This window comes from Passer montanus, unplaced genomic scaffold, assembly GCF_014805655.1.
Source record: "Passer montanus isolate IOZ18808 unplaced genomic scaffold, ASM1480565v1 scaffold12, whole genome shotgun sequence".
In the NCBI taxonomy this organism is placed as follows: Eukaryota; Metazoa; Chordata; class Aves; order Passeriformes; family Passeridae; genus Passer; species Passer montanus.
The window spans coordinates 7,572,109-7,595,895 of NW_024358722.1; the positions used below are offsets into that span (position 1 = coordinate 7,572,109).

The 23,787-nt window shown below is 41.5% G+C and overlaps 1 protein-coding gene across 2 annotated transcripts in view; it reads right to left on the reverse strand.

Moving 5' to 3' along the window:
- Window positions 1-23,585, reverse strand: part of EPAS1 (endothelial PAS domain protein 1) — a 78,066-nt gene extending 54,481 nt beyond the window's left edge. For both annotated transcript variants that reach the window (XM_039697683.1, XM_039697682.1), the window contains exon 1: window positions 23,230-23,585. In XM_039697683.1, the coding sequence (XP_039553617.1) occupies window positions 23,230-23,255 (26 nt within the window). In that variant the 5' untranslated portion in view covers window positions 23,256-23,585. The remainder of the gene's footprint in view (window positions 1-23,229) is intronic.
- Window positions 23,586-23,787: the final 202 nt, after the last annotated feature.

Here is a 23,787-nt window from a genome sequence, read left to right on the forward strand (position 1 = left end):
CCTCTACTGAAAAGACCCTTCCTTGCTAGGAAAGGGGGGAGAAGACAATAAAAACCAGAGGACAGAAGTAGGTTACAAGTAAACATTATCCATTTAAACTGCTAATGGCAAGCTCTGTTGTTATATTTTTATCAATGCTTTTCTGCAAATTACTTTTATCAGTGATAATTTAGCTTTTATTTCATTATCTGGCACAGCAGACAAAAGGAAAACAGATTTGTTTTACAACAGCTCCAGCACTTGCTCTGTCCATTAACATTGACAGACGAAGGTAAATTAAAGCTCTTAGACATTTTCAGCATATGTAGCACTGAGGTCTCTGTTTCTAACCAATATGTGTTTCTAAAGGAGAACAGATTTCATCCTAATGCTTTTATTCTCCCCACACAGTTAATGCAAATTTCGGTATTTTTTCATATTTCATATTTTTTCTCCATTCAGTGTTCTATGTGCTTCCAAAAACATCTCAGGACAATCAAGGAGAATCAATATTTTAAACAAGGAAAATACTACATTTCGGTCAACTGAAGAGTGAAATAGCACTTTCCCTCCTTCCAGTTTTCTTAAAGCCACAAAACCACAGAGAAGTTGTGCTTAATTAAAATAATAAATAAGCATAAAGAACCCTTGGAGGACTTTATTTTTTTCCAATGCCCCTCTTCATCCATTTTTTACCAATGTTTTCAGCTATTCTACTTACTTCAGTAGAGGTAAACAGATTGCTTTATAACTTTCATCTAAAATAATAAACTTATTTATAGACGCTAATGTAGCAAGCCAGCTGTTCTGGGCAAACAGCGGGCTCCCCATTTAAATAGGGATAGTTTAATGGCTTTGATTACAAAGAATTTTGCAAGAAAAACAACAAAATATTATTGACTGCTCTAAAAGTGCAAGTAATTAGTCATTAGTAATAACCATTCTAATTAAATAATATAGTCACTTCTGTTCTTTTATGAAATAGCCTTTCACTTGGACTTCACAAAAAAGCCATATTAGAAAACCAGAATTTCAAAGTCTGAACTGACAGCCAGATATTCTGGCTTGGTCTGAAGACTACTTGTGCTACCATTAAATATGTGCTTTAATTTTAGATATTCGGGATAGTTCTAATTTTTGTTATACAACCCACATAAAAGGGCTCTTTCTCAAAGGCAATAAATAATGCCATTACCAGTTGTTAGTCTGAAATTGCTGCCATAACCCAAGCATAAACATTTATTAACATATAATACAAAATTGAAAGCTGGTAACAAAGTATTTCAAAGAAAGAATATTCTACTTTGTAGAAGCAAAATTAATGAGTTCTGCTACCATAATTTCTTTATTGACTATTCAGGCTTATGACATGTTACCCCAATACTGTCAAATGTCTTTATATTTTCTAATAAATTCCCCATTTTTCTCAGAATAAGATTTTTAAAAGTCTCAGATAAACTTAATTTAGTTTTACTGTTTCTTCAGCAAACATTACATGTCCAATTACAAACAAATGTAACTGCTGGGGCAGGTCACTTTGATGAAAATAGATTAATATTAAAGGACATGGAAATTTAGAAGAGCAAGAAAATACTTCTTGGACTACCACCAAAGCAATTTTAAAGCACAAACATTAATATAATTTAATCATTTCCTTACAAGCAGCCTTCCCTACAGGGCTCCCAAAGAAATTACAAAAATGAAGTGTCAGAGTATGTATTTTAAGAGGACCTTTACTGAGTTGGGGGAGGAGGAAGAACATGGTAGTTAAATATTTTTAACCAGCTTTCCAGAGATGAGTCTAAATCAAGCTCTTACGATTCTTCCCTGTCATAACCCACTACAGAGGTCAAAGGTCGAAGCTTTCCCAGAGGTTCACTGCGCACAACACTAAAAGTTCCTTAAATTTAGTTTATATATAACAGCAAAAGTGCTGTGGCCAGTGACATCCCATAAGTACTGAACAGGCATAGGCAGGGCAGGCACAAAATGGCCACATTTTCAGCTAGTCCTAGTACCCATGTCTGCACCAGTTAGTGCTCTTACACTCTTTAAAACATGCTGTGAAGGGATGACAAAACCAATCCCTTACTGCAGACATTGTACGCATTTTGCTATAAATAGTGTATTTTTTCCCTAATGTCTTATGATTGTGTGTGAACTATTATTAAGCTTTACAAAAGGATTTGGGGGTGATCATTTTTTTTTGTTTGTTTTGAGCAGAGATCCAGTGAACAATTTTGAGTAATTTGACATTGTGAGCTCTACAAGCTGGACTGGAGCAGAGAGTTCAATACCCTGCAGCGAACCTGGAGGACGCCTGGCAGGAGCTTGGCCACTTGGCCAGAGCTGAAACCCTTGGCTCTCGTGCTAGGCATCTGACCTGTACCCTATTTCATGTCTATAATTTATCTTCAAACAACATCAGGGAAATCAGTAGGAGAGGGAAGGCTGCTGGATGTGTGTGCTGAACTGTCTAGGAACCTGCCATTCCAACTGTGCTCAGGACTCTCTTCTAATACTGCCTCCAATCAACCAATAAAATAAAATTAAAACCAAAAAACCCAAACAAAACCCCAACAAAATACTTTTCTTTGAACTGTTTGAAACATTTTTAAAAAGTAAAAGAGTAAATATAATGGAGGTGGTTCCAGAAGAAGCTATCAGCATGATCAAAAAGGCAAAGAGAAACTACTGAGTTTCACAAGATATTGTTATCATCAGCAAGCTCAACATAAGGAGATTTCTGCTCCAAGCTGTTCATACAGCACGGGGGAAGAACAAAGGGACATTAATGATGCTGTTGCAGGTACTGCACAGCCTGACCAGCATCAGAGAAGTGTTGGAGAGCCTGAGGCCGCCAGTCTCTTGCTCCACCAGATGCCCTGTCTACAGCCACCCACCGCCCACCACATCTGCTGCAGGTTCTGCAGAAGCCAGCGTCAAATACTTGGGGAAAGTTGAGTTCTCACAACATGACACAAATGAGAATTTAGCTTTAGCTGGTTTGTGAGTACAGCTGCTACCCATAAACCTATCTTTTTCACACTCAGGTGATCTTTGACATTACCATGCCCTACAAATATCTGCAACTTGTTTGGCACATGACGTTTCAAAAACAAGAACAGCTTTGTAATTATAGTTTTGTTTTGTATACAAGTAGTAGTAACCACTAAATGTATTTAAGGTGATTTGCTGTATATGCAATTCTATCAAGCACATAAACATCCCTCCCCTAAACAAAGCCTATTTGCCTTCATTAACCATCCTGGTGTCCCCCCAGCTTTTTGGAGGGCACATAACCATCTCATCTCTGTCACTCCTTGCCTACACCAGCACCCTCCTGTCTGTCAGTGCCTCACTCCTTCTCCTTTGACATCTCTGAAGTCTCCACCGCAGACTTTGTACCTTTTAAATAGTAACAGATGCACAGAAGAGTTTCAGCATCTACATATGCTAAGTGCCTTCGGTTCCTCAGTAAAGTCACCCTACAGGAAACAAATGCAAATTACTGCCTTCTAGACATAAGGCACGGTCCTGTGGACCTTGTTATTAAATCATTAACCTTCGCCTTTCATTTTACCTATGTTTTCAGTATTCAAATGTTGCTTGAAATAGACAACCTTAGTACTTCCCCATGCTGCAATTTGTTACCTAGTGCTTCACTCCAATGATTGAAGTGACAAACAAATGAGAGTACCAGTTCTCAAGCAGCAAGAAAGCAGTTCAATAATTATTGCAAAAGTTAACAATGGTGTCCCCATAAAACCTTGAAGAAATCTGTTTATCATTCTTATGCAATCCCTAAACCAAGATTTCCAAAGAGCCCTAAATACCATTTTCTCTGCCTTCAAGGCTATAACTCTGCACCCTACTGATGCTACAATTTATCAGAAGATGATGCTAACCACAGTTGGTATCTTATCTCTGTAATCCCCCGGAGTTAGGCCAAGGTTAGTGTTGTACTATGGGTATGTAAAAATGTGTTTTGCTGTGGAAACAACCACATGTAATTTGGTGAAAAGCCTGAATAATTGGTATGCAATAATTATGGTTGCTAGTGTCAAATGTTTGTTTTCCTGGGGGGAAAAGGCAAACCAGAATTTTGTAAGAGCCCTTATCTATTAAACATCAGCCTAAAAGTTGGTTCATACACATATTAGCATATTAGATATACAACCATGAGATGTCTGGTCAAAAAGCATGTATGGCTACTGAAATCAGTGGGAGGGAGTTTTGTCGTTGATTTGGATAGAATGAAAGTAAATCTGGTTTTCCCCTTCATCAACCCTTTCAGTCCTCTTGGTGTACCCTTTCCTACAGAGGAATACACAGCAATGTCCCTGGCAGGCAAGGTGAAAGGCTGACGTAGCCCAGCATCTTCCCATCAGCCCACTTCAATCAGCAGCCACTTCAAGGAGGACACAGAAAGCAGAGATGCTTCTCCAAAACGTTCTCCCAGCCTCTGTGCCTCTCAGCCTTCCCCGGAGCACGGACCCCAAGGAAGTCTGATCAGTCAAACCTCCAGCAGAGGCTACGGGTGCTTTGGATGACTGGAGTGCAGCACACAGCCAAGCCTCAGCAGAACCCTTGAAACTGCCTGCTGTGGTAAGCCAGCACGACTCTCAAGAGACAAGAACTGCTCATCAGCCTTCACAGCTCCTGGCCCTGTCCTGCCAGCCCTCCCTTTGGGCTGGCAGCCTAGAGCAGTCTCCTGAGGAGAAAGCCATGCTGCTGAACAGAGCTCCCTCCGCAGGAAGGGCACAGCCCCTCGGCTGCCCCAGCGCCCAGGCAGCATCGGTGCTGCCACCTCCACCCAAAAACACAACCCCACCAAGCCTACAGGGGCTCTAGTAACAGCAAAAGGAAAGTGCCTCTTGCCCTCTCTTAAAGCTCCCTTTTCATTAAGCTCTTCTTTCAAAAATTTTCCCATACTTACTAAAGCAATCAAAAAAAATCTGGTTTTTTTTCTTTCCTATTTAGAGAAACTGAAGTGTGAACACTGTGTAAGATGTTATAGTTATTTCTGGGACTTCTGTGTTAACATTTTGAAAAGGTAATAATTTTTATTGCATAGCACCACATCCCTAAAGCTTTGAAAAACTCAAACAAAAAACCCAATACATCGCAAGCAACAGTTAACATTTACTATTCACTTCTGCTTGTTTTGACAGATCTGTCAACCAGAAACCTTTTCAGATCTCTATTTTTTTGTGAGCATTGCTAAGACTATACTTCCTCACCATAAAATATGCTAGATTTTAATGTTAATTTTACTGTTCTTTCATTTCACTTTTCCAAACCACATCCATGTAAGCTTTTTAAGCATACTTAAACATACAAATGTGCTAATTGTTATTAGACCTATCTTCTAAGAGGCTAAGTATACTGAATTAGTATACTTCTTCTACTACATTAGTATATTCTTCTACTACATCAGGCAGTAGGAGAAGCTCTTCTAAAACTCCTGACGTCCTCAGTATTTAATGAGATTGGATTTTACAGTATGCATTAAAATTGCTGTTACACACCTACAGCATTCCATCATGTGCACAGGACCCTAATGACAGCATACAAGTTGCGCTGCATGAGACACAGTGTGTTCTGCTGTAATGTCACAAGGTTGGCTTTCCCCACTGACAGACTACTTACTCTGGGCAAATGCCATAAAAAAACTTAAAATTATAAGAATAAGCTAAATAAATATCAGCACCTCTCTCTCCACAGCAGTACCCATATGAGAAGTCTCTCATTCCCCCCTGCACACTGCCTGTGAAAGAGGTTCACAGGTGTTGTCACTTTGCCAGCTGCAGCACACAGCTCACGAGAACCACTCTAATGCTCTTTGGCACTGTGAGCACAGCTGCATTTCTGCTGCTCCCAGTAAGCCTTTATACAGACTCTTCCCTAGATGAGTAGTTTACTCCTGCTCCTGTAAAAGTTCAGCCTGAGAAACACCAAGCAAAGCTCTTCAGCTTCAGGAAGGAGCAGGCAAGCAGGCTGAAAATACTCGGTGCTAGGCGAGCTGCTCCCTTCTGCTTTATCTGTGAGCACAGGCATTTTGGAAGCGTGTATCTGCCCTAACACATCCTTCAAAGGAGAGCAGTATCTCCGTGCGCCAAAAGCCGAGTGACGGAGGCTGCTGTACCCCCAGAGATCCCTATCATTCCTCTCCTGCGGCAGGACACACACTGGATGGGCCATCGGTGTCCTTAACACAAGCCCGCATGAAGCTGCAGGTGTGGCCGTGTCCCCGGTGACGCGAGGGACACAGGGTGTTCCCGGCCCTGAGAGCAGATTAACGCGTACAGTACACGCGTGTTTACTTGACCGAGACCCACACTTAGGCATGCATACAAGTGAACAAGCCCAAGCTGTTTACTGGGACAAATTCCCACTGAATGCAGTGGGTATCTGCCTGCACAGCTAAGGATTAAACCCTCAAACCTTCTGCAGTGCCCATGTGCACATTTCTGACTCATCAAAGGAGCTGTTTACTGGGACAAACTCCCACTGAATGCAGCGGGTATCTGTCTGCCTGCACAGCTGAGGATTAAACCCTCAAACCTTCTGCAGTGCCCATGTGCACATTTCTGACTCATCAAAGAACAAGGAAAAGCAACTATGTCCGTGTGACCGTGGATCTCTCCAACACTTGGCTACACCTGGATTCAGAGAGCACGTGTGCCTTTTTAACACTGCTGAAAGAAGGACTAAGGCTCAGCCCATCTTTTTTGAACAAGAGTTTCTAAATTTTGTTACTCTATATGCAGAGTAGATTTCTAGCTCTGACTTTGTAAGGCAAAACAATTTTTTTGAAATCACTTAAAATTATGTACACAGGAGGAACATACACTTATTAAAAGAAATGGACTGTCATGTCCTAAAATATCTCTCTAACTGCTTCCATTTGGAGAGAAAGTCCACCTTTACTGACAATGAAATGTGTTCTCCAGCTGTTTGAACAGTGCTCAGCCCAACACCTTTTGCAATTCTTATATGTCTTCCCTAATCTTAGGGCCAATCCCAGCACCAGTCTACTTCTACCATACAATTCATATTTGGTTGGTTTATCCAGGACTCTAAACTCCTTCACTGTGGAGCAAGCGTCTTGCTTTTTTCTCCATCATTGGTCAAAACATGTTGAGGTTATCCTGCTTTATTTGGCAACCATGTTGCTAAAGCTGTTTGGTCAGGCCATACTAGGATTTCTGGCTTTGCATTCATCTGTCAAAAATGCATATATGTTATACATGTCCCCAAGAAGTGCTCGTATTCCCAATTCTATGAAATTATTTCCTGGATGTCAGCAGTATCACCACTCTATTACTGTGACAATTCTCCAAGTATGGTATTAGCTGGACTGCAGCCATTAAAATGTTGATCCTAAGAATACAAGGTAACAAACCAGATGACAGCCTTGAAGTGACCATAAAAGCTGTCTCATAACACACATTAACCAGTAAAAGATCATTTTCCGGTAAATTAATCAGATTAAAAGAGAGCGTTGCAAGAAGTCATGTGTAGGCAGCATGATATTTTCTCTGACAACTGGACAACCTGGATTCGTGGAAAAGATCATAGTATGAGACAATTTAAACACAATCTCACACAACTGTGATGACTAAGTCAATTCGAATGCTTTTCCATAAAATGATTCTTCTGTTTCTTCAAAGCAGATAGTATTTAACTGGAAGATCACACATGACCTGGGAACTAGAACAGAAAAGAATCAGTACAGTCTATTGAGTAAGTTTACAAACATACTGAAGTGACCATTTTGTCACCTCTACTCTTCAGCTTTTCAAAGCCATGCCAGGAACAGGTTTGCCAAAGAACATGAGTAACAGTTTGAAAACTGTGTTTAAACTGTGTAGAAAGTGTCAAGTTAGACAAACATCTTTCTGAAAATGAGTTAACTGACAAAGCTCTGTAAGTACACAGAGTGTTCTACATATAGCTACATGTGCAAACACAAATATTTAGAAAATCAGCATAAATGCAGTGACATGGCACAAGCTGCTATGAAATACACTTTCAAAACACATACAAATAATCTAGGCTAGTAGATGGTAAACATTAAATACGCTTGCTTCAACAGTAATGCAAAACTAATGCATATTTTAACCACAGACAATTGCAGAAACAACTTGTGTGGAAGCATTAAAAACCATCAGCATGAAAATACTGTTTTCTGAAACTCCTTCCTGAAATTCCTATCATTGTCTTTAACACTCTGGAATACCCAGAGCAAGTTTTCAAGGCAAATGTAAGGACTTTTAACAGAGGGACTATTAGCAATAACAAGAACTTCAGAGCGCTTTCATGGCGTGCTGCCTCCCCCACCCTTAACAAACGCCTATATTAGTTAGAGAAATCAGAGCCACAGCGGCACGTATTTCAAAGGTGCACTCAATCTGAAGTCGTGCCTCGCGCTTATCTCGTCACGAGGCTGCAGCAGCCAACTTTATTGCCTTCAGACATGTCGGCAGTGACACACGCCCCCGCTGCCGGTGGTTTCCCCGTGGAAGGGTGCTTCCATTGGCGTCACCACCGAGGCGCCTCCTGCCACTGACATGGCTCGGCCGCACGTTTGCAGGACTGGCCTTTTTAAAAGTCGACCGTATAAACTGGGCAGTGACCAGAATGAGCCGCAGTTATACAAGAAGCAAGGAAATATTATGCAAGACCACAGGAAGTCAGAGGAGACAGCATTCTGGGCAGGCCTGGCAAGGAGTCTGTGTGAACTTCAGCTAACAAGCAAAGCTCGGTCATTGGCGCCAAATTCAGCAGAGAACATTCCCAGTGCTGCAAAGGATAACACTCCCCATGCTTTTGCCAGTGGGCTGCGTTCCAGGACGCCATGTACCTGATGAAATGCAGATAAAACTGGGTCTTATTTTTCGCCAAGTTTTCACTTATTTTTAAAATTTGAGGCATATTTTGGTCCAACACGTGTTAGAAGTGGCAAATGGTTTATTTTCATGGCTTTGCAAATAGATCACTTGCTCTTATGCTCCCTGTAATTGCAACTACAATAAGTGACCTACAAAGAAAACGTTTGGCAGAAGCCTCATTTTTTCCACACATTTTGCCCACCTCTACCTCAAGGCTCTCTGCTAATAGGATATGTGAGGATTATGGATTCCTTTTCCCTTGGCATTTTGGAATGACCTATGAAAATACACTTGGTGCAAAAGGATGACACCCACCTTGCACACAACTATACTATTTTAGTCTGCTTCAACGTCAAAAGTAATTGTTTTGGGAGTTGGGTTTGGTTGGTTTTTTTAAAATTTTTGAAAGCTACCTCACGCAGGTCCTAATTGGAGAAGACATCCATTAAAATGCAGCAAACTTGATTTCCCAAATGACTGAAAAAATTTGCCTTAATTCAGTAAACAGTCATCATCCAGCAACATATGAGTTCAGAGAGGTTTTATGCTTTGTTCCAGGATTCACTTTTAAAACATCAGTGATAAAATGCTGGAGGTGGAAATCAAGTTTTAGGTTCACACACACATACTGCCAAAAAAGAAGCACAGCATGCAGAGTCTTACACAACATGAAACAATTACCAATTGTGATGAGAGTTGACAAAGCGTTCTCAAGAGAATCTATTTTATGTTTGTAATCACCCTCAAAAATACACAATAGCACTCTCCTTCCAGCAAACACATAATACAAACAAAAACCAAACAGAAGTACTGCCTCCACTTGGGGAAGTGATTCTGAGAAGTATAAGAGATCTTCAGTAGATACCAATTGCCAAAGCCAATGAACCAATTTAAAAAGTTTTCATCATTACCTTTGCTATGGGAACAACAAAAATATGCAACTCTGAACAGGAGATTCCTGCCTTCAATGTGGTTTGCACATGAAAAGGTTCCCATAACCTACTGCTCTTGCAAAAATAATTAAACAAGCACTGCAACAACACAGGAAAGTGAAAATGTTAGTGGTGACAATGCCCTCATTGTTACTGCCAGTATAACAATGCCCAAAATTAATCACAACCCTGACAATCAACACCAACGCACACACAGTTGGGCCTCTCCAACCAAAACAGATCTTTCTAGAGATGGATCCAGAGTTAAAGCTGTTGAGAAGTGCAGTTGTTTCTCCAGCTGAAGTCAGAGATTCCCATCCAGCAGAAACAAGTCCAGCTGCACTTCTCGAGGCCTGAGTGCAGTATACATTGGTGGTTCTAATGTGGCCAGTCTACAACAGCCCACAGTACTGAGTGTCAGTATTAATCATAGTAGCACAGCAGTTTCTTCATCCAAAACCAGTAAGGTCTAAGCACACTGAAACACTCAGAAACACCCAGAGTAAGGAGCAGCCTTTTATCTGTATCTATTTCTGCCAAACAGCAAGGCAAATAGCTCACAGCAAGTTTTTAAAACACCACAAGGGTTAACTAGTGAACCACGCTACAAAAGCAACAAGCTGTTGTGCCAACAAAGCTCTAGCAAAAACACACTCCTCCAGATTTTGCAGACTCCTGGTGGATCCTGAAACCTGTAGCACAGCAAGCTGCAAGCATGTAGCTGTCTGGCACCTGGACTTCTTCAGCCACAGCAAGCCTTTTGTCTCTACAGAGAATGAACTTGTGGCTGCAACTTTTCCCTGTAGCCATTGCAACACTTACTCCCAGTTATTTAATATCCTTGAGATCTCTACAGCTCTATCAGAAATAGAGGTAGACACACTATGACCATGTAAACCTTGATCCCTTAAGGAAACAAGCTAGAAGGGGATAATTCATCTAGTCACTATCTCATCATCTATTAAAGTTTCTTTTGATTTCCAAGTAGTTCACTGAGCTATAATCCTTCTCCAAACTTCCTATAGGCAATCCATATTCAGCAACAGCAAACTAAAATATACCTCCAACCACAAGCGCAATAAGGTATTTACTTCCTCTGAGGTGGAAGGGGAGATTGTCTCGACTCTCAGGAGCAAGTATATCTCTCGGTTGAGGCCTTCTCTTTATTTTCCTTCATCACATTGATTTCATATTCCACAGCTTCACTAAAATATCTCCTGGTATGTGGGCAAACAGAGCACAATGTAATATATTTGCCAACCAGTATTCTTTTTTACAAGTGTGTACCAGAACTGATTTCCTATACAAGTAACAGTGTAAGAACAGATGCTTGTTTTACTTTTCCTCATACCTTGCAAAGGTATTTCATTTGCTTAATCCACCAGCTAAGACCTGAAGTGAAATGATCATGAAACCCTCTTTTAAGAGGAATGAAGGTTTATATCACACACAGCTGACATTTTATTTTCCTCAAAGGCATTTTTACAAAACAGTACTCAGAAGTCTGAGACAGGAACTGAACTCCATTTTGACAAAGGCTTTAAACATTATGAACATGGAGGTTTTTTGGTACAAAAGCAGCGCACTCCAACTGTAAACTAAGGTACAAAGAGAAACTTAGGAAACCAAACTAACAGGCGCACACAGCTCAACAAATGACTCAGTAGGCTCTTTCCCTGGCTGTAACCTACTCAAAATGCAATACAACATGAAATCATTTTATAGTTGCACTGTGTTCATCATATGACTCCCTCTGAAGGAATGCTCTGTAATGACTTCACATTGGCAGTGTTTCTTCTTAGAAGGTTTTAACAGGTCATGTGGTAGGTGCTCTTCCTCTTTCAGCTCTGCCTTTAGGTGGCCTTATGCTTCACATCAGCCATCACTGCAGTGAAAATCCCTACTATGACCTGCAATGGCAACTTTGCTCCCCACTCATTTTATACCCCAGGTTAGAAGAGCTCTGAAAAGTTCCTATTTCAATAAACACCATTTGCTGTCACCAGCTTCCTTTAAAATACTCTTTTTTAAAGTGTCAGAAAGCAATAGAGCTGGTCACTCTGGTTCATTGCTTCATATCTGCCGGTTGAGAAGCTGGAATTTAGTTACACCATGTTTACAGTGACATTTAGGTTTGAAAGGCAGGGGATGTTGTCCTAAGATCTGGTAGGCAAAGGGAAAGAAGTGTTCTACAGATAACATTGCTTCTTGCACTATCTTCTTCAGGGCCTGCGCACAGTGTGCAAAGCTGCCAAGTTTGTCGAAAATATTAGGCTTTTCTCACTGTTTCTTTTTTATGCTAAAGACTGTAGGGGCTCCGTCTTCAGGCCCATCCTGGCACCTGCATGCAAGAGAAGCCTTAACTGAATGAAGATCCACAGGCTTCAGTCTCTGTGAATGAGATTGTGTATGCTGACCTCTAAACCCATGTCCCAGTAACCCTGTATGTCAGCACTCTTCTACTTTCTTACAGCTCTCAGTTCAAAGAAACTGAGAGCAAATGATTGCCTGCTGAAACCCTGCTGAACTCCCCATCTGCAGAAGAGACCGGTTTTGTTGTGACGGTCAAACCCTCCTTTCCACTCTTATTGCCCCGTGGGTTGCTCACCTGCTTGCTCCATGATGAAATCTGAAAGAATAAGGGGTTTATCATCTCTGAGATGCTTTCAGGGTGTTGCAATCTCCTGCTGACACCACCATCACCCCCACCTTCTCAATTGCTTGGGGCGTCTAAATTGCACATGGATCTTATATGACAGGAGGACAAATTCAAAGGTGAAGCAAACTAAGGCGTAGGTCACCCGTCAGCACGTGGGTGTAACCTACATATTGAGGGATAATATGGAGTGGTGCAGTAAAGAAAGCAATTAACCAGGTAATATAGGAGTGAGAGATAACCAAACTCCTTCCACTTGACAACCTCCTATTAAAGCATTTTCAAGTTGCATTTATTCTACAAGATTCTTGCCAGCATATCTACAGCATTGTGTAAGGCATAGAAATAGAAAGTCTCCATTTAAAAAAGTTTACAGTTTAAATAAATAAGACACACAAAGGGTGGAAGGAAGGATGTACTACCATCCCAGTTTTCCAGACTGGGGAGCTAGGATAACTACAGTGAGCAGTCACACCACACCGTCCAGGCTACATTATCAATGCAATGCCCTGAGTACCCAGCAGAACAAGGAGCTGGGCTTCACAAGGGGCTTTCAGAGAGGGTGTGGAGAGGAAAGGAGACAGAAGAAGCAACTGCAGAGGCCAGACCCACTTGCTAAAGCTGTTGTTCAGCAGCCAGGTCAACAACCAGACGCGACTTTCACAGCCAGCTCTACAGAGAGTGGTGAACAAGCTCAAGAAACAGAATCTAAAACGTGATTTTATTCCGCTTCACTGCGCTTTGGCCCAGGTCTCCATGCCAGAGAGGCTTTGTTCGGGCCAGTCATGCAGCTGACAAACAAAAGTAGGGTTGGGGGGCTGGTTTTTCTTAAATGGGAAATAATGGTTGTTTCGAAACATCAGCATTAAGTTTCCCTCAAGATATCTGCACTTGCTTCTATTTCATTTTCAAGCCAGCACATGCCTAAGAGAACGGGATAGTTCCCTTTTGTGAATCACTGGGAACATAAATACAGCTTTGCTGTTACGTAAAAAAGGCAGTAGAAGCATTGGGACAACTTGAGCACAGAAAGGATGTTCCCATAAAAATGTCCCTCTGATTAGTAATGGCAATAAACACATCCTTCAAATCATTCACAGGGAAAAAAAACAAGAACCAGATTTACTAACACAAACTGATAATCTTACAGCTGTAGCACAAAAAAGCCCACCCACAGCTGAACCAAGCTATGTTCCCTCAGTGAAATGTGGCATCTTCCACCTAACCACACACATAAAAGTGCTGCATTAAGCAATGAAGGGGGTCAACACCACCAAATGTCTACCTTCCCTTAAAAGCGTAAATAACGCTGTTTTGTTAAGACCAAGCATAATTATCTGTCTTGAGGCATTGGCTGCTCTGCAAGCGTCAGCCATCCCATGTGCAAGAACTGCCCAACTCCAACTCTGCACTCTTCGATGTGCAAGACAACCTTACAGGACAACAGGAACTGTCTCCCAGATCAATATGGGGACAACTGGAAGAAGTAAACCAAGAGCCACATTTGTCATTTTGGAGGAATGGGAAAAGCCAGCAGTAGGCAAAGCCTCGCTGTTCTTCCGAAGACCATATGGTGAAGGCAATACACAGAGGCTATTCCAGAATGCTTATCCTTTCCCAAAGGCTCTCCACCTTCACTGAATTAGACAAATGCAACTTTCCCAGAAGAATCATCTGGCAAAAAGGATAGGAAAATACCAGAAGCACTTTCACCAATTTCCAGTCTTCTCTCACAGGTTATGAAACACACTGAGACCTTAAAAAAAAACCAAAAAAAACCCCAAAAACCTGGAGTGTGGTATAGCTCTAACTGGTCGCTGGATTTGTATTCCAGAGAAATACTGCCTAAGGAGTCATGCCATGATAATGCCATTTAATGTTGAATTTCTTCTCACACATACATGTATGACGCTGACATTTTACAGATCATTCAAAAGGCATTTTTTTTCTAAGCAAACTTCCTATCAGCTTTAAGTCAATACTCTTTTCCATAAATACCTAAGAGTCTGAAGACAGTGTCATTGCCATCAGCTAACGAGTTTGTTATTTCATCATAATGTCACACAAAAATCTAACCAGGAACAACAATGCTTATCATCTCAGAAGATACTTTGCTATTTGCAACGACTTTTGGATACAAATTGCACAGACAGCTAAAAGCTGGGCACATTCCTAGCAACATTCCCCATTTACAAGTGTAGAAATACAGAGTGGGGTGGTTTCTTAACATCTCAAAGATCTTTGAAGTATTTTGACAATAAGTACCCAATAATACCTAGAATTTACTGGCAGAGAGGGTGATACAATTGTGAATGAACAGAGAGGGCCTGAAGACCAACAGCAGCCAGAGAATGTCCCAAACACAATGGCTGAATAGGATTGCTTTGTAGTTTATCATACAAATGCAAGTGCAAATGACTACAGCTGTGATACCACGAGCTTAAGCAGTTTAAGCACCTTTTTATGGCAGTAAATACCTTAGATATGCTAAGGGTGAAGCAAAATACAAGGAATGTTCTTTAAAGTATACTTCCACCACCTTTATAACAGCTGCCTAATAACCATCCCACTTAATACTTGCTTCAGTTTATTACTTACCTAAGCAAATATTTCTCTTACTAGAGCATTAATATATCTAAAGTGAAAAATATTATACATTAATTTTTGAACACCATCAGACAACCTGCACCAAAGTTATGAGCCCTTAATGGATTTTTTCCCATGCAAATTAAAAAAAGTTCATAAGGCCTCTGACACAATAAATGAGCATGAGCTTTCCCTTCTAAGAAAAGAAGAACAGGGCACATTTTTAAGATTTCATGCAACTTATTCAGGCCACTGAACTGGGTTCTTAAACTGAAACCATTCAGCAAACCACCTTCTGTGTAACAAATAATATATACATACATATAAAAGGGATTCAGAAGCTGACTGTGTAAAGAAAACACATGTACTAGGCCAAAGGTTGATATTACCTGGGATGACTATATTTCAAGATACAATAATATCTGCTGCTTAAAGCAATAAGCTTTCCTGGGAAAGGCAAACATGTCTATCTCTCAGCATATGCGGGCAGGTTTTCAGAGAACATGGCTCTGAAATTATCAGTCCTTTGAGAACAAGTTAGAAATTCTGTAAACATGCTGTTTTCATCTCTCCCATATTTTGACTTTCTTGCCTGTTGTGTCAGGAGCCAGTGAGGGGTTATGGCGGGCCTTCATTGCTATGTTTTCAATTATACCACAGTCTTTAAAAAGCTGTTCACATAACCAGAGCTAGAGCAGACCTTTGTCATTGCCAAGTCACACTTCCTGCCTAAACCAAGCCAAAGAGGACTAAGTATTTTCATCAGACCTGGTAACTTGTCTAAGCAATTGCAGCTTTTCAAAGAATGGGACTGTTTTAAATTCAAGGCTTTAAGTGATCAGGGCCTTGTAAATAGTGTAAAAGGAATACTTAATATTTTGGTTTAGCAGATAAATTTGACAATTTCTCCTGAAAGGAAGACAGGAGTCTGATTGAGGTCAAGCCTCCAAAACAGGCACATGTATGTGTGTTTAGACTTCAGTACAGTAAAGATCTGGAAAACGCCCCACTTAAGTCTAACACCAGAAAAGAAAGACAAAGAAAAAATAAAAAATATTTAAATTAACAAGAGGCTAATCATTACTTAAGTCTCATTCAAATGAATTTAGAACATCTGGTTTTCAATTAACAACATAGTGCAACACAGGAAACCTTATAAAAATGAAGCCAAATCTAAAATGTTTTAGCAGCTTCCATATGTCTTGACAATTTCTCAACCCAATCCCTTCATTTTAGTCTAGCTCAAACTAGAACACTAGCTCTTGTTTCCCTTGTGCTCTGGAAAATTATTTTCCAAGAAAATGTTTGTTTTTATAGAAAATATTCACCAACTGCATCTGTAGCTCTTCCAGCACTTGGCACCACTGTTCAAAATTTGCACTTTATATCTTACCTTCATTTGCCTAACTCTAACCACATATATTTTGATATAATAGATAATGAGTAACAAATATTTACAATAGATTAAGTTCACGTTTCAGTAGTTCGAAATAATTTTTAAATGATCCCAGTAATCTTACTGCACATATACCTTCAGACAGACTGCCTGCTATCAAGTGCCATAAGTTACACCCACATGATTCATCCATTAGGAGAGCTGCTCTGTTTAAAAAAAAACAAATCCAAAACAAAACCACACCATCCCCCCAAAAAAAAAGTCGCCATGCACAACATTCCCCATATCACTTCTAATTTTAGCTTTTCCTTAGATAACACAATTTCCTGAAACAAGACAAGACTGCTCACAACCTTCTAGCTCCAAAATGTTATTGCAAAAGTATTGTTATTTGTAGAAGTAGTTCAGTGCACACAGTATTTCATATTCAAATATAAAGGGATGTTTCAGTGCTTCAGCCTTCTGTTCTCCCAGGGCTGTGGAGAAGTTACTTAACCAGGAGTTATTTTTTTTTCCCTCTTTTTTTTTTTTTTTTCTTTTTGTTTTGTTTGTTTGGGGGAGAGGGTTTAAAGAATGAGGCAGGCAACAAAGAGCAGTGTAGGACTCTGCACTCATGTTCACTCATATATATGAAAAAAACAAGCAAACGAATCGGGAGTTACTTTTTTTCCCCCTCTTTTTTTTCTTTTTGTTTTGTTTGTTTGGGGGAGAGAGTTTAAAGAATGAGGCAGGCAACAAAGAGCAGTGTAGAACTCTGCACTCATCACTGTTCACTCATATATATGAAAAAAACAAGCAAACAAATCCCAGCCAAATTTCATAAAAGTCTGGTTGCTCTCTCCATCAAATTCCTGCTTTACTGTCAGTCCAAATTCTGGCTTGGAGGTTTCATTCATGCAGGTCGGAGCTGGGATTTAGGGACATGCTCAAGTAGGGACTGAAGGAATAGCCAGGCACAGGCAAGATGCAGTTTGAGAGAAATACAATATGCTGCTGAAATCTTTGACCAAACAGGCAGTTTGGTCCAACAGATTTTCCACAAATACTTGAGATTAAAACACATGCTACTTAATGTTTGTTTGAAAGCAAATCAGTGCACAAATACATGCACAGCAGAACACAGCAGCGTTTGTAACTTGAGGGGTGGTTCAACATATTTATATAAGGAATAAAAAGCACTGAGGAGCTGTATGATCCTGGTTTTGTCCTGCACAAACAAAATGAAAAAGTGTTTTTTCCTCCTGCCCAAATGCACACAATTTTGCAATAAGCCAGTATTAATCATCCGCCCATAGGCTAGCACAAAGTATGTGTAAAGTTTCTGAATTTTTCAAACTTCTTGGAGGGAACACCCTAAACATTCCCCTAAATCAAAGAAAACTGCTGATTCCACATATTAGCACACAGAGAAAGGGTCAAGACCAGGGCACCTCTTTGATTGAAGATCAGACATAAAAATTCAACTAAAGCAACTTTGCTTCTTGTTTGGCAAAACATTGGATAAGTTTCTATAAAATAAATACAGAATATTTGCTGTGTCACATAAAGCAATGGACAGAGAAGCATAATAGAGATGCTATCCAAATCTTACTTGCTTTGTAATAACAGTCAAGTAAATTAAATTACAAGTCTAACTGTTTTCAGGCCCAAATATGCCCATTTAATCAAAATTTATTATGACAGATTTTGTTTCAGCTAAATTTTCTAGATAAAGTCACAGAGGAAAAAACCAAAATCATAATTAGATTTGAGCTCAAGAAGAGCATAATTAAGTGAGTTACATTGGAACACTACTTATTTATCAGCCAGTTGGCCTACTGTACTTTATTAAGCTACTTTCCAAAGGAATAATAAAATAGTTTCCCATTTTACAGACTTCAGAAAGTGTCTCCATAAAAAGCAGCTCTGTAAACATTAAGAAAGAAGTTATTTTTATATATATATATATAAGCAGTCAAGGTTTTATCCTCACCAGATAACTACTTTACTATATTGCCTTTTAAGCAAATTGAGCACAAGAATGATAAATGAGGAAAAAACCTGCCAGATGCATAATATTCATAGTTGCACTTTCTCTTCATTTAAGAGAAGGGCTCTGTCAACCTTGTGCCAGCTACTAGAACTATTTATAACTATTAAGATATGCATGTCACTATGAATATTGGAGTAACTAACACAATAGCATTTCACAAATAGCTGTAGCAGAATAAAACCATTCCATGTATTTAAATTATTTTTAAATACCATCTGCCTTTGTATTGCTCATTTCCTTACTCTAATGTTTATCCTAAGAATAGCAAAAAGTTTAATGCTTGAAGAGTTCTGCTCCCACCACACCTAACAGCAGCTCCTGCTTGGAACCTGAAAACAAAAATACTTAATGTTTATGAATCCATCATAGAAAAAATATTAAATATATAGAGAGATCTATTTTTGATACTATTTGATTCTATTTATGATGGATCTCCTGAATTCGAGGCATAAACGCAAAACTGGTAATTAGCAAAGTATCTCCAATATGCAAGACATTCTTAATGACCCACACAAGATAAATGTGACAGAGATGCAGAGATAAGATATGACACAAGGATTGTGTTTATGAAGGGCTGACAGATTTTTAACTTGCTCTAGGGCTAAGCGTTAAACACAAGCAGAGCAAGCCCTTGGAGTATCCCTGAGAAACACAAATCCTCAGGCGCCCAGATCACTTGGGAGGATGGTACACACTGGGAGGCACTCACACTGCACACCATTCCCACAGCAAAAGCCGTTCAGTCTTCATCAAGCTGAAATACTTTGGCTCTGTCCAGATGAAACCACAGAAGCTGGGCAGCAGAAGTCAAGAGTTCCAAAGCAGGCCAGGTCACCATGCCAGAGCTCAGCCCAAGCTCTGCTCCATGTCACTGCAGGCAAAGGCAGAGCTGGGGCAGGCGTGAGCCTGTCCCTCCTCATTCCTGTACCCTTGGGCCACCCTCTGGTAGAAAAGCCAGACGTCTGTAGAAATCAGAAGGGGCAGTGAGTATGGAAACAGAAGGGGCAATACCAAAGTAGGAGGGCTATGAGTGGCCAGGATGATTCAAGATGACCTTCAAGCTAAGAAGTGCCTGAATTTGTGGTGCTGAAATGTAAATATAAATTGCTTAATGTCAACACACTATAAGCATGTGCTAAACAGCAAATTTCAACAGATTGTTCACCAGGAATTCAGGAGATCACATTTCCTTTTGATAAGTCCAAATAAGAAAAACTGCAAGGGCAGATGTGAACACAGAAGCAAACAGAAGTAACTAAAATATGTGGATTATGCATGGGGAAATGTTAAGCAATAATAAAACTTGAAAAAAAATTATGGAGCTGAGTAACCTATGAAATAGTCTGTAAAGGCAAGTGTTCAAACCTCCATCAGCTAAAGTACATAAAATGAGATTTAAAAGAGTATAAGAACAAACCCGGGTTGGCAAGAGAACGGACAAGATCATCTGTCACCGCCATCACAGAATAACAGCAATAGGGAGTATACTTGGCAATAGTGACACACAGAAAATGTACTGGGGAGAACAAAACTGAGACTGTATGTTTCTTGAAATCTGCAGTCTAACACCTTGGCACATCCAAATACTCACATTTCCTGACATCCAAATTATATCCATTACGAGCAAGCAACTACCTGAGCTCTGGAGGGTTGTGCCATCAGGATAGTTTCCTCATCCTGAGGAGGAACAGCCAAGAGTGACCTCAGCTTGGTAAAACTACTCCCCTGAAGGAAAAGGTCAGCAAAAATTGAGGCACAAAGCATCTCATTAGAGGGGCTCATCATCAAATAAAGCCCGAAGTAAAAGGGTAAATAAAAGCAGTCTATTACCCAGACAGTAACTGGGGGCAACCCCATTTCTTTCCTCTCTGGGCCAGAAGAAGTTAAACGGATTTATGTAACATTACATGGTTACAGTCACAAAACATATTGTGTAATTACATGGGGACCACTAGCACAGAAACACCTTGAGCTGCAAATTTGGTTTATTTTTCATACAACTGGAAAACAAACACAGAATTCCCCAAGTAACAAAACAACTGAAAAGGTGAAGCCAAATGATGCATCCTTCTCAGTGGTACTTGACTTGTCCTGAGCGTGGTTTCAAACTTTTCTCAGACACTGTTATCCAGGCAGAACCGTTCATTTAACACAGCATCCACTCCTAACAAAATAACTATCTTGCCAATCATTAAAAAACTCATCAAGATGTTGTATCAGACTGCTCTAACTATATTGGGACTTACCTACTACTTCTTGTTGTACTGCACAGCTGTACAGATCAGATACTTTTCCCTTACCTTTTACTATTTGCTAAAATGTTATGCCCTTTTATTCCTCCTTTTCCCAGTTTCTAATTACCAGCATTCTAAGAGAGTATCTAATACTGTGTAGATTTTTTAATAAGTTAAAAGAATAATCATATTAATTTCAGCTCTGTATCTTGGATTAACTTTAAATGTGGGAAATCAGCCTACTGAAAGTGCCATAACATTTGCTCCAAATAAAGCAACTGCTCTTTTCTGCTGGCAAACAGAGCTTCATATGAGGACTTGAGGCTGTTCTTCAACTTAAATGGACCATTAAGAGAATCAAATATCATCTTCCTTAGAACATTTGTTTAACAGTAAGAGATCCGCTCCTCAACATCGTTTCAGAGCTGCCTGGAAATCTGGTAACACTGCCCCACCTTTTCTCCGTGAAAGTGATTTATAAATGCTATTAGCAAGTAAGGTTAGAGATACTAGTTCCATATCTGGATAGGGATCAAGCAAACAATACACTAACTGTCGAACTGGAGGTAATAAGCCTCCTCTATAACAGTACTGGAAAATTAAGAAAGCAAAACTATCTTGTTTCAACAGGCTACATAGCGTACATCCCCAGTAGGTATATCCACAGCACACTAACAGAGAGGCACAAGCCAGCTATCTGAAATCCCTCATATGACACTCTCCCAGTTCTTCCACAAACATTAGTTTACGCAACAATCCCATGAACCAGATAACAATTAGCCTACTTCTGAGAGAAACAGAAAAAATGTCACTGAATGTCACAATATTTAAAAGCAGTGACGGAGTCAGGATCAGGGTTCAGACTTCAGTCCTGTGAAGCCTGTGTAGTATCTGAAGAGTATTTCCCCAAACCACTTCAGAGTGCTGTCCTGCAAGATTAGACAGTGCTCAATCCCTCACTTTGCTTGAAAGCAAGAGGTTAAAATTGAAGAGATTAAGAGTGCCCCATTAAAAAAAGGTGATACAATGAATGCAGTGTATTTCCAATATATACACTATTTCATCCTCTTGCCTCATAAACCAACACATTTTAACTACATTGTACTGTACTATAATTTTTTACTTTTTCAATCTAAGACACAAAACATACATATATTTTGTACTCTGCACTGTACTAAAACAAAATACACTTGAAGCAACTGTTTAACCTTAATATGTTAGTTTCTGATAAACTGAGGAAAACAAAGTTACAGGGAAAAGGCATGATTTACACTACTATACCTCCCCTACTACATCATCATAGGGTGACTCAATAAAAAAGGAGCTATTACACACACAAAAAGAGTTTAGAGTTTACTGCATGGTAGCTGGATAGTACACATGACAAATAACAACATAAAATTCTTAGTCTGTAAACCACATTGCTTACAAAGAGAATCTATATCCAGAACAGTAACCTGTGCTGATAATCGACAGATCCTTGTAACTGCCTGCTGTATAAAACAGACTAGATACATATCCTTTCACAAGACTTTATTCACTTGCTTAGTTTCCCCCATGTCAGTGCCCTCTCTCATCCATAGGAATTGTTTATAGCTTTGGAGCAACAAGTAGATAGTTCTTCTCTTAATCTCCACCTGTAACTTCTGTGTTATGGACCGCTGAGTTTTATTTTGACGTTTGTTCCCACGAACCAACGAGAAAACACTCTTTGATGAACTACAAAACCACCAGTGCGTTACTCTGACTCCCTCTGGAAGGGTCGCTCTGGCAGTATGGGAATGTCTAGCTTTACATCCCCCTCAAAGGGCAGCAGCAAACGAGGCGCTGGGCACTCCTGGAGCTCTCGGCCCCCGGGAAAACCCGCTGACAGCTGAGGAGCACCGCGGGAGATGCGCCGCGGCCGGCGTCTCGGACTGGAGCGAGGAGGCGTCGAAGTATTTACATAGCCTGGCAATTTCATCCACGCCACTTTAGTTATAAAACACGTTTTGCTAAGAGTGCTGCTACCTTCAAAGCCCCCAGCCTCAACTGAAAAATAGTTTCCTACTACCTCTGTCCTCGCTGATACCAAGCCCTGCTGCCACGGCGTGCATGACAGGGGCCGCACAGCCGCTGGCCCTGCCTGCCAGGTGCACCTGCCCGCAGCCCGGCACGGCCGGGGCCGCCTTCAGCGGGCCGTGCCGGGCGCGGTGCCGGCCGGCGGGGCAGCTCCCCGGGCAGGCGCTGCCCGGCCCGGACGGAGCGCGGGCTGCCCCGAAGGGGCGCGGAGCTGCTCCCCGGCCCCTCTCCCCGCCCGGGCTGGGCGAACTAACTCTCCCGCCGCACTTGGTCCCCGCAAAGGCTCCGGGTCGAGCCCTGGCACAGGAGCCGTGGCGGGGGGAGGCGAGGCCGCGCCGTCCCGCTGGCAGTGTCCCCTCGGCCCCTGCCCGCGACGAGTCCCGGGCCCGAGGGGGCAGCGGCAGAAGGAGGACGCGGCGGCCCGAGCAGCGCGGCGCCTCGCCCGCGGCCCCTCACCTTTTCTTCTCCTTGTCAGCTGTCATCGCGGCGGCTGCTGCCGGTCCTGCGCCGCCTCTCGGGCCGGGGCGCGCTCGGCACCTGCCCGCCGGACGCGGGGCTCCGCGGGCGGCGGCGGGCGAGGAGCGGGGTCCGGTTCGGCCGGGTCGCCCCCGAGGCGGGCGTACAGTCTCAGGACACTGCCGAGGATTGTACGGCCCGCCCGGGGGAGGCGGTAGTAGCGGCGGCTGCTGCGGCGGGACAGGAGCGACGCGGCGGCGGGGCTGTGCAGCTCGGCGCTGCCCGCAGAAAGTTCTCACTTTAAACCTTGGGCAGCCGCCGGCCGCGGGGGCAGGGCCGGCCCCCTCCGCCCGCCGGCACCGCTGCGGCTGCGGCGGGGCTCCCGCGCACGGGCACCGGCCCCTCCGCTGCTGTCTTAGTTTTTAGTTATTTAAGTTTTTGGTTATTGAACTTTCTTATTTTTTCAAACTTTTTTTTCTTTTTTTCTTTTTCTGTTTTTTTTTTTTTTTTTTTCCCAGAAGTAGTATCTCCCCGCCGGTGCGGTCCGAGGGCCGCCGC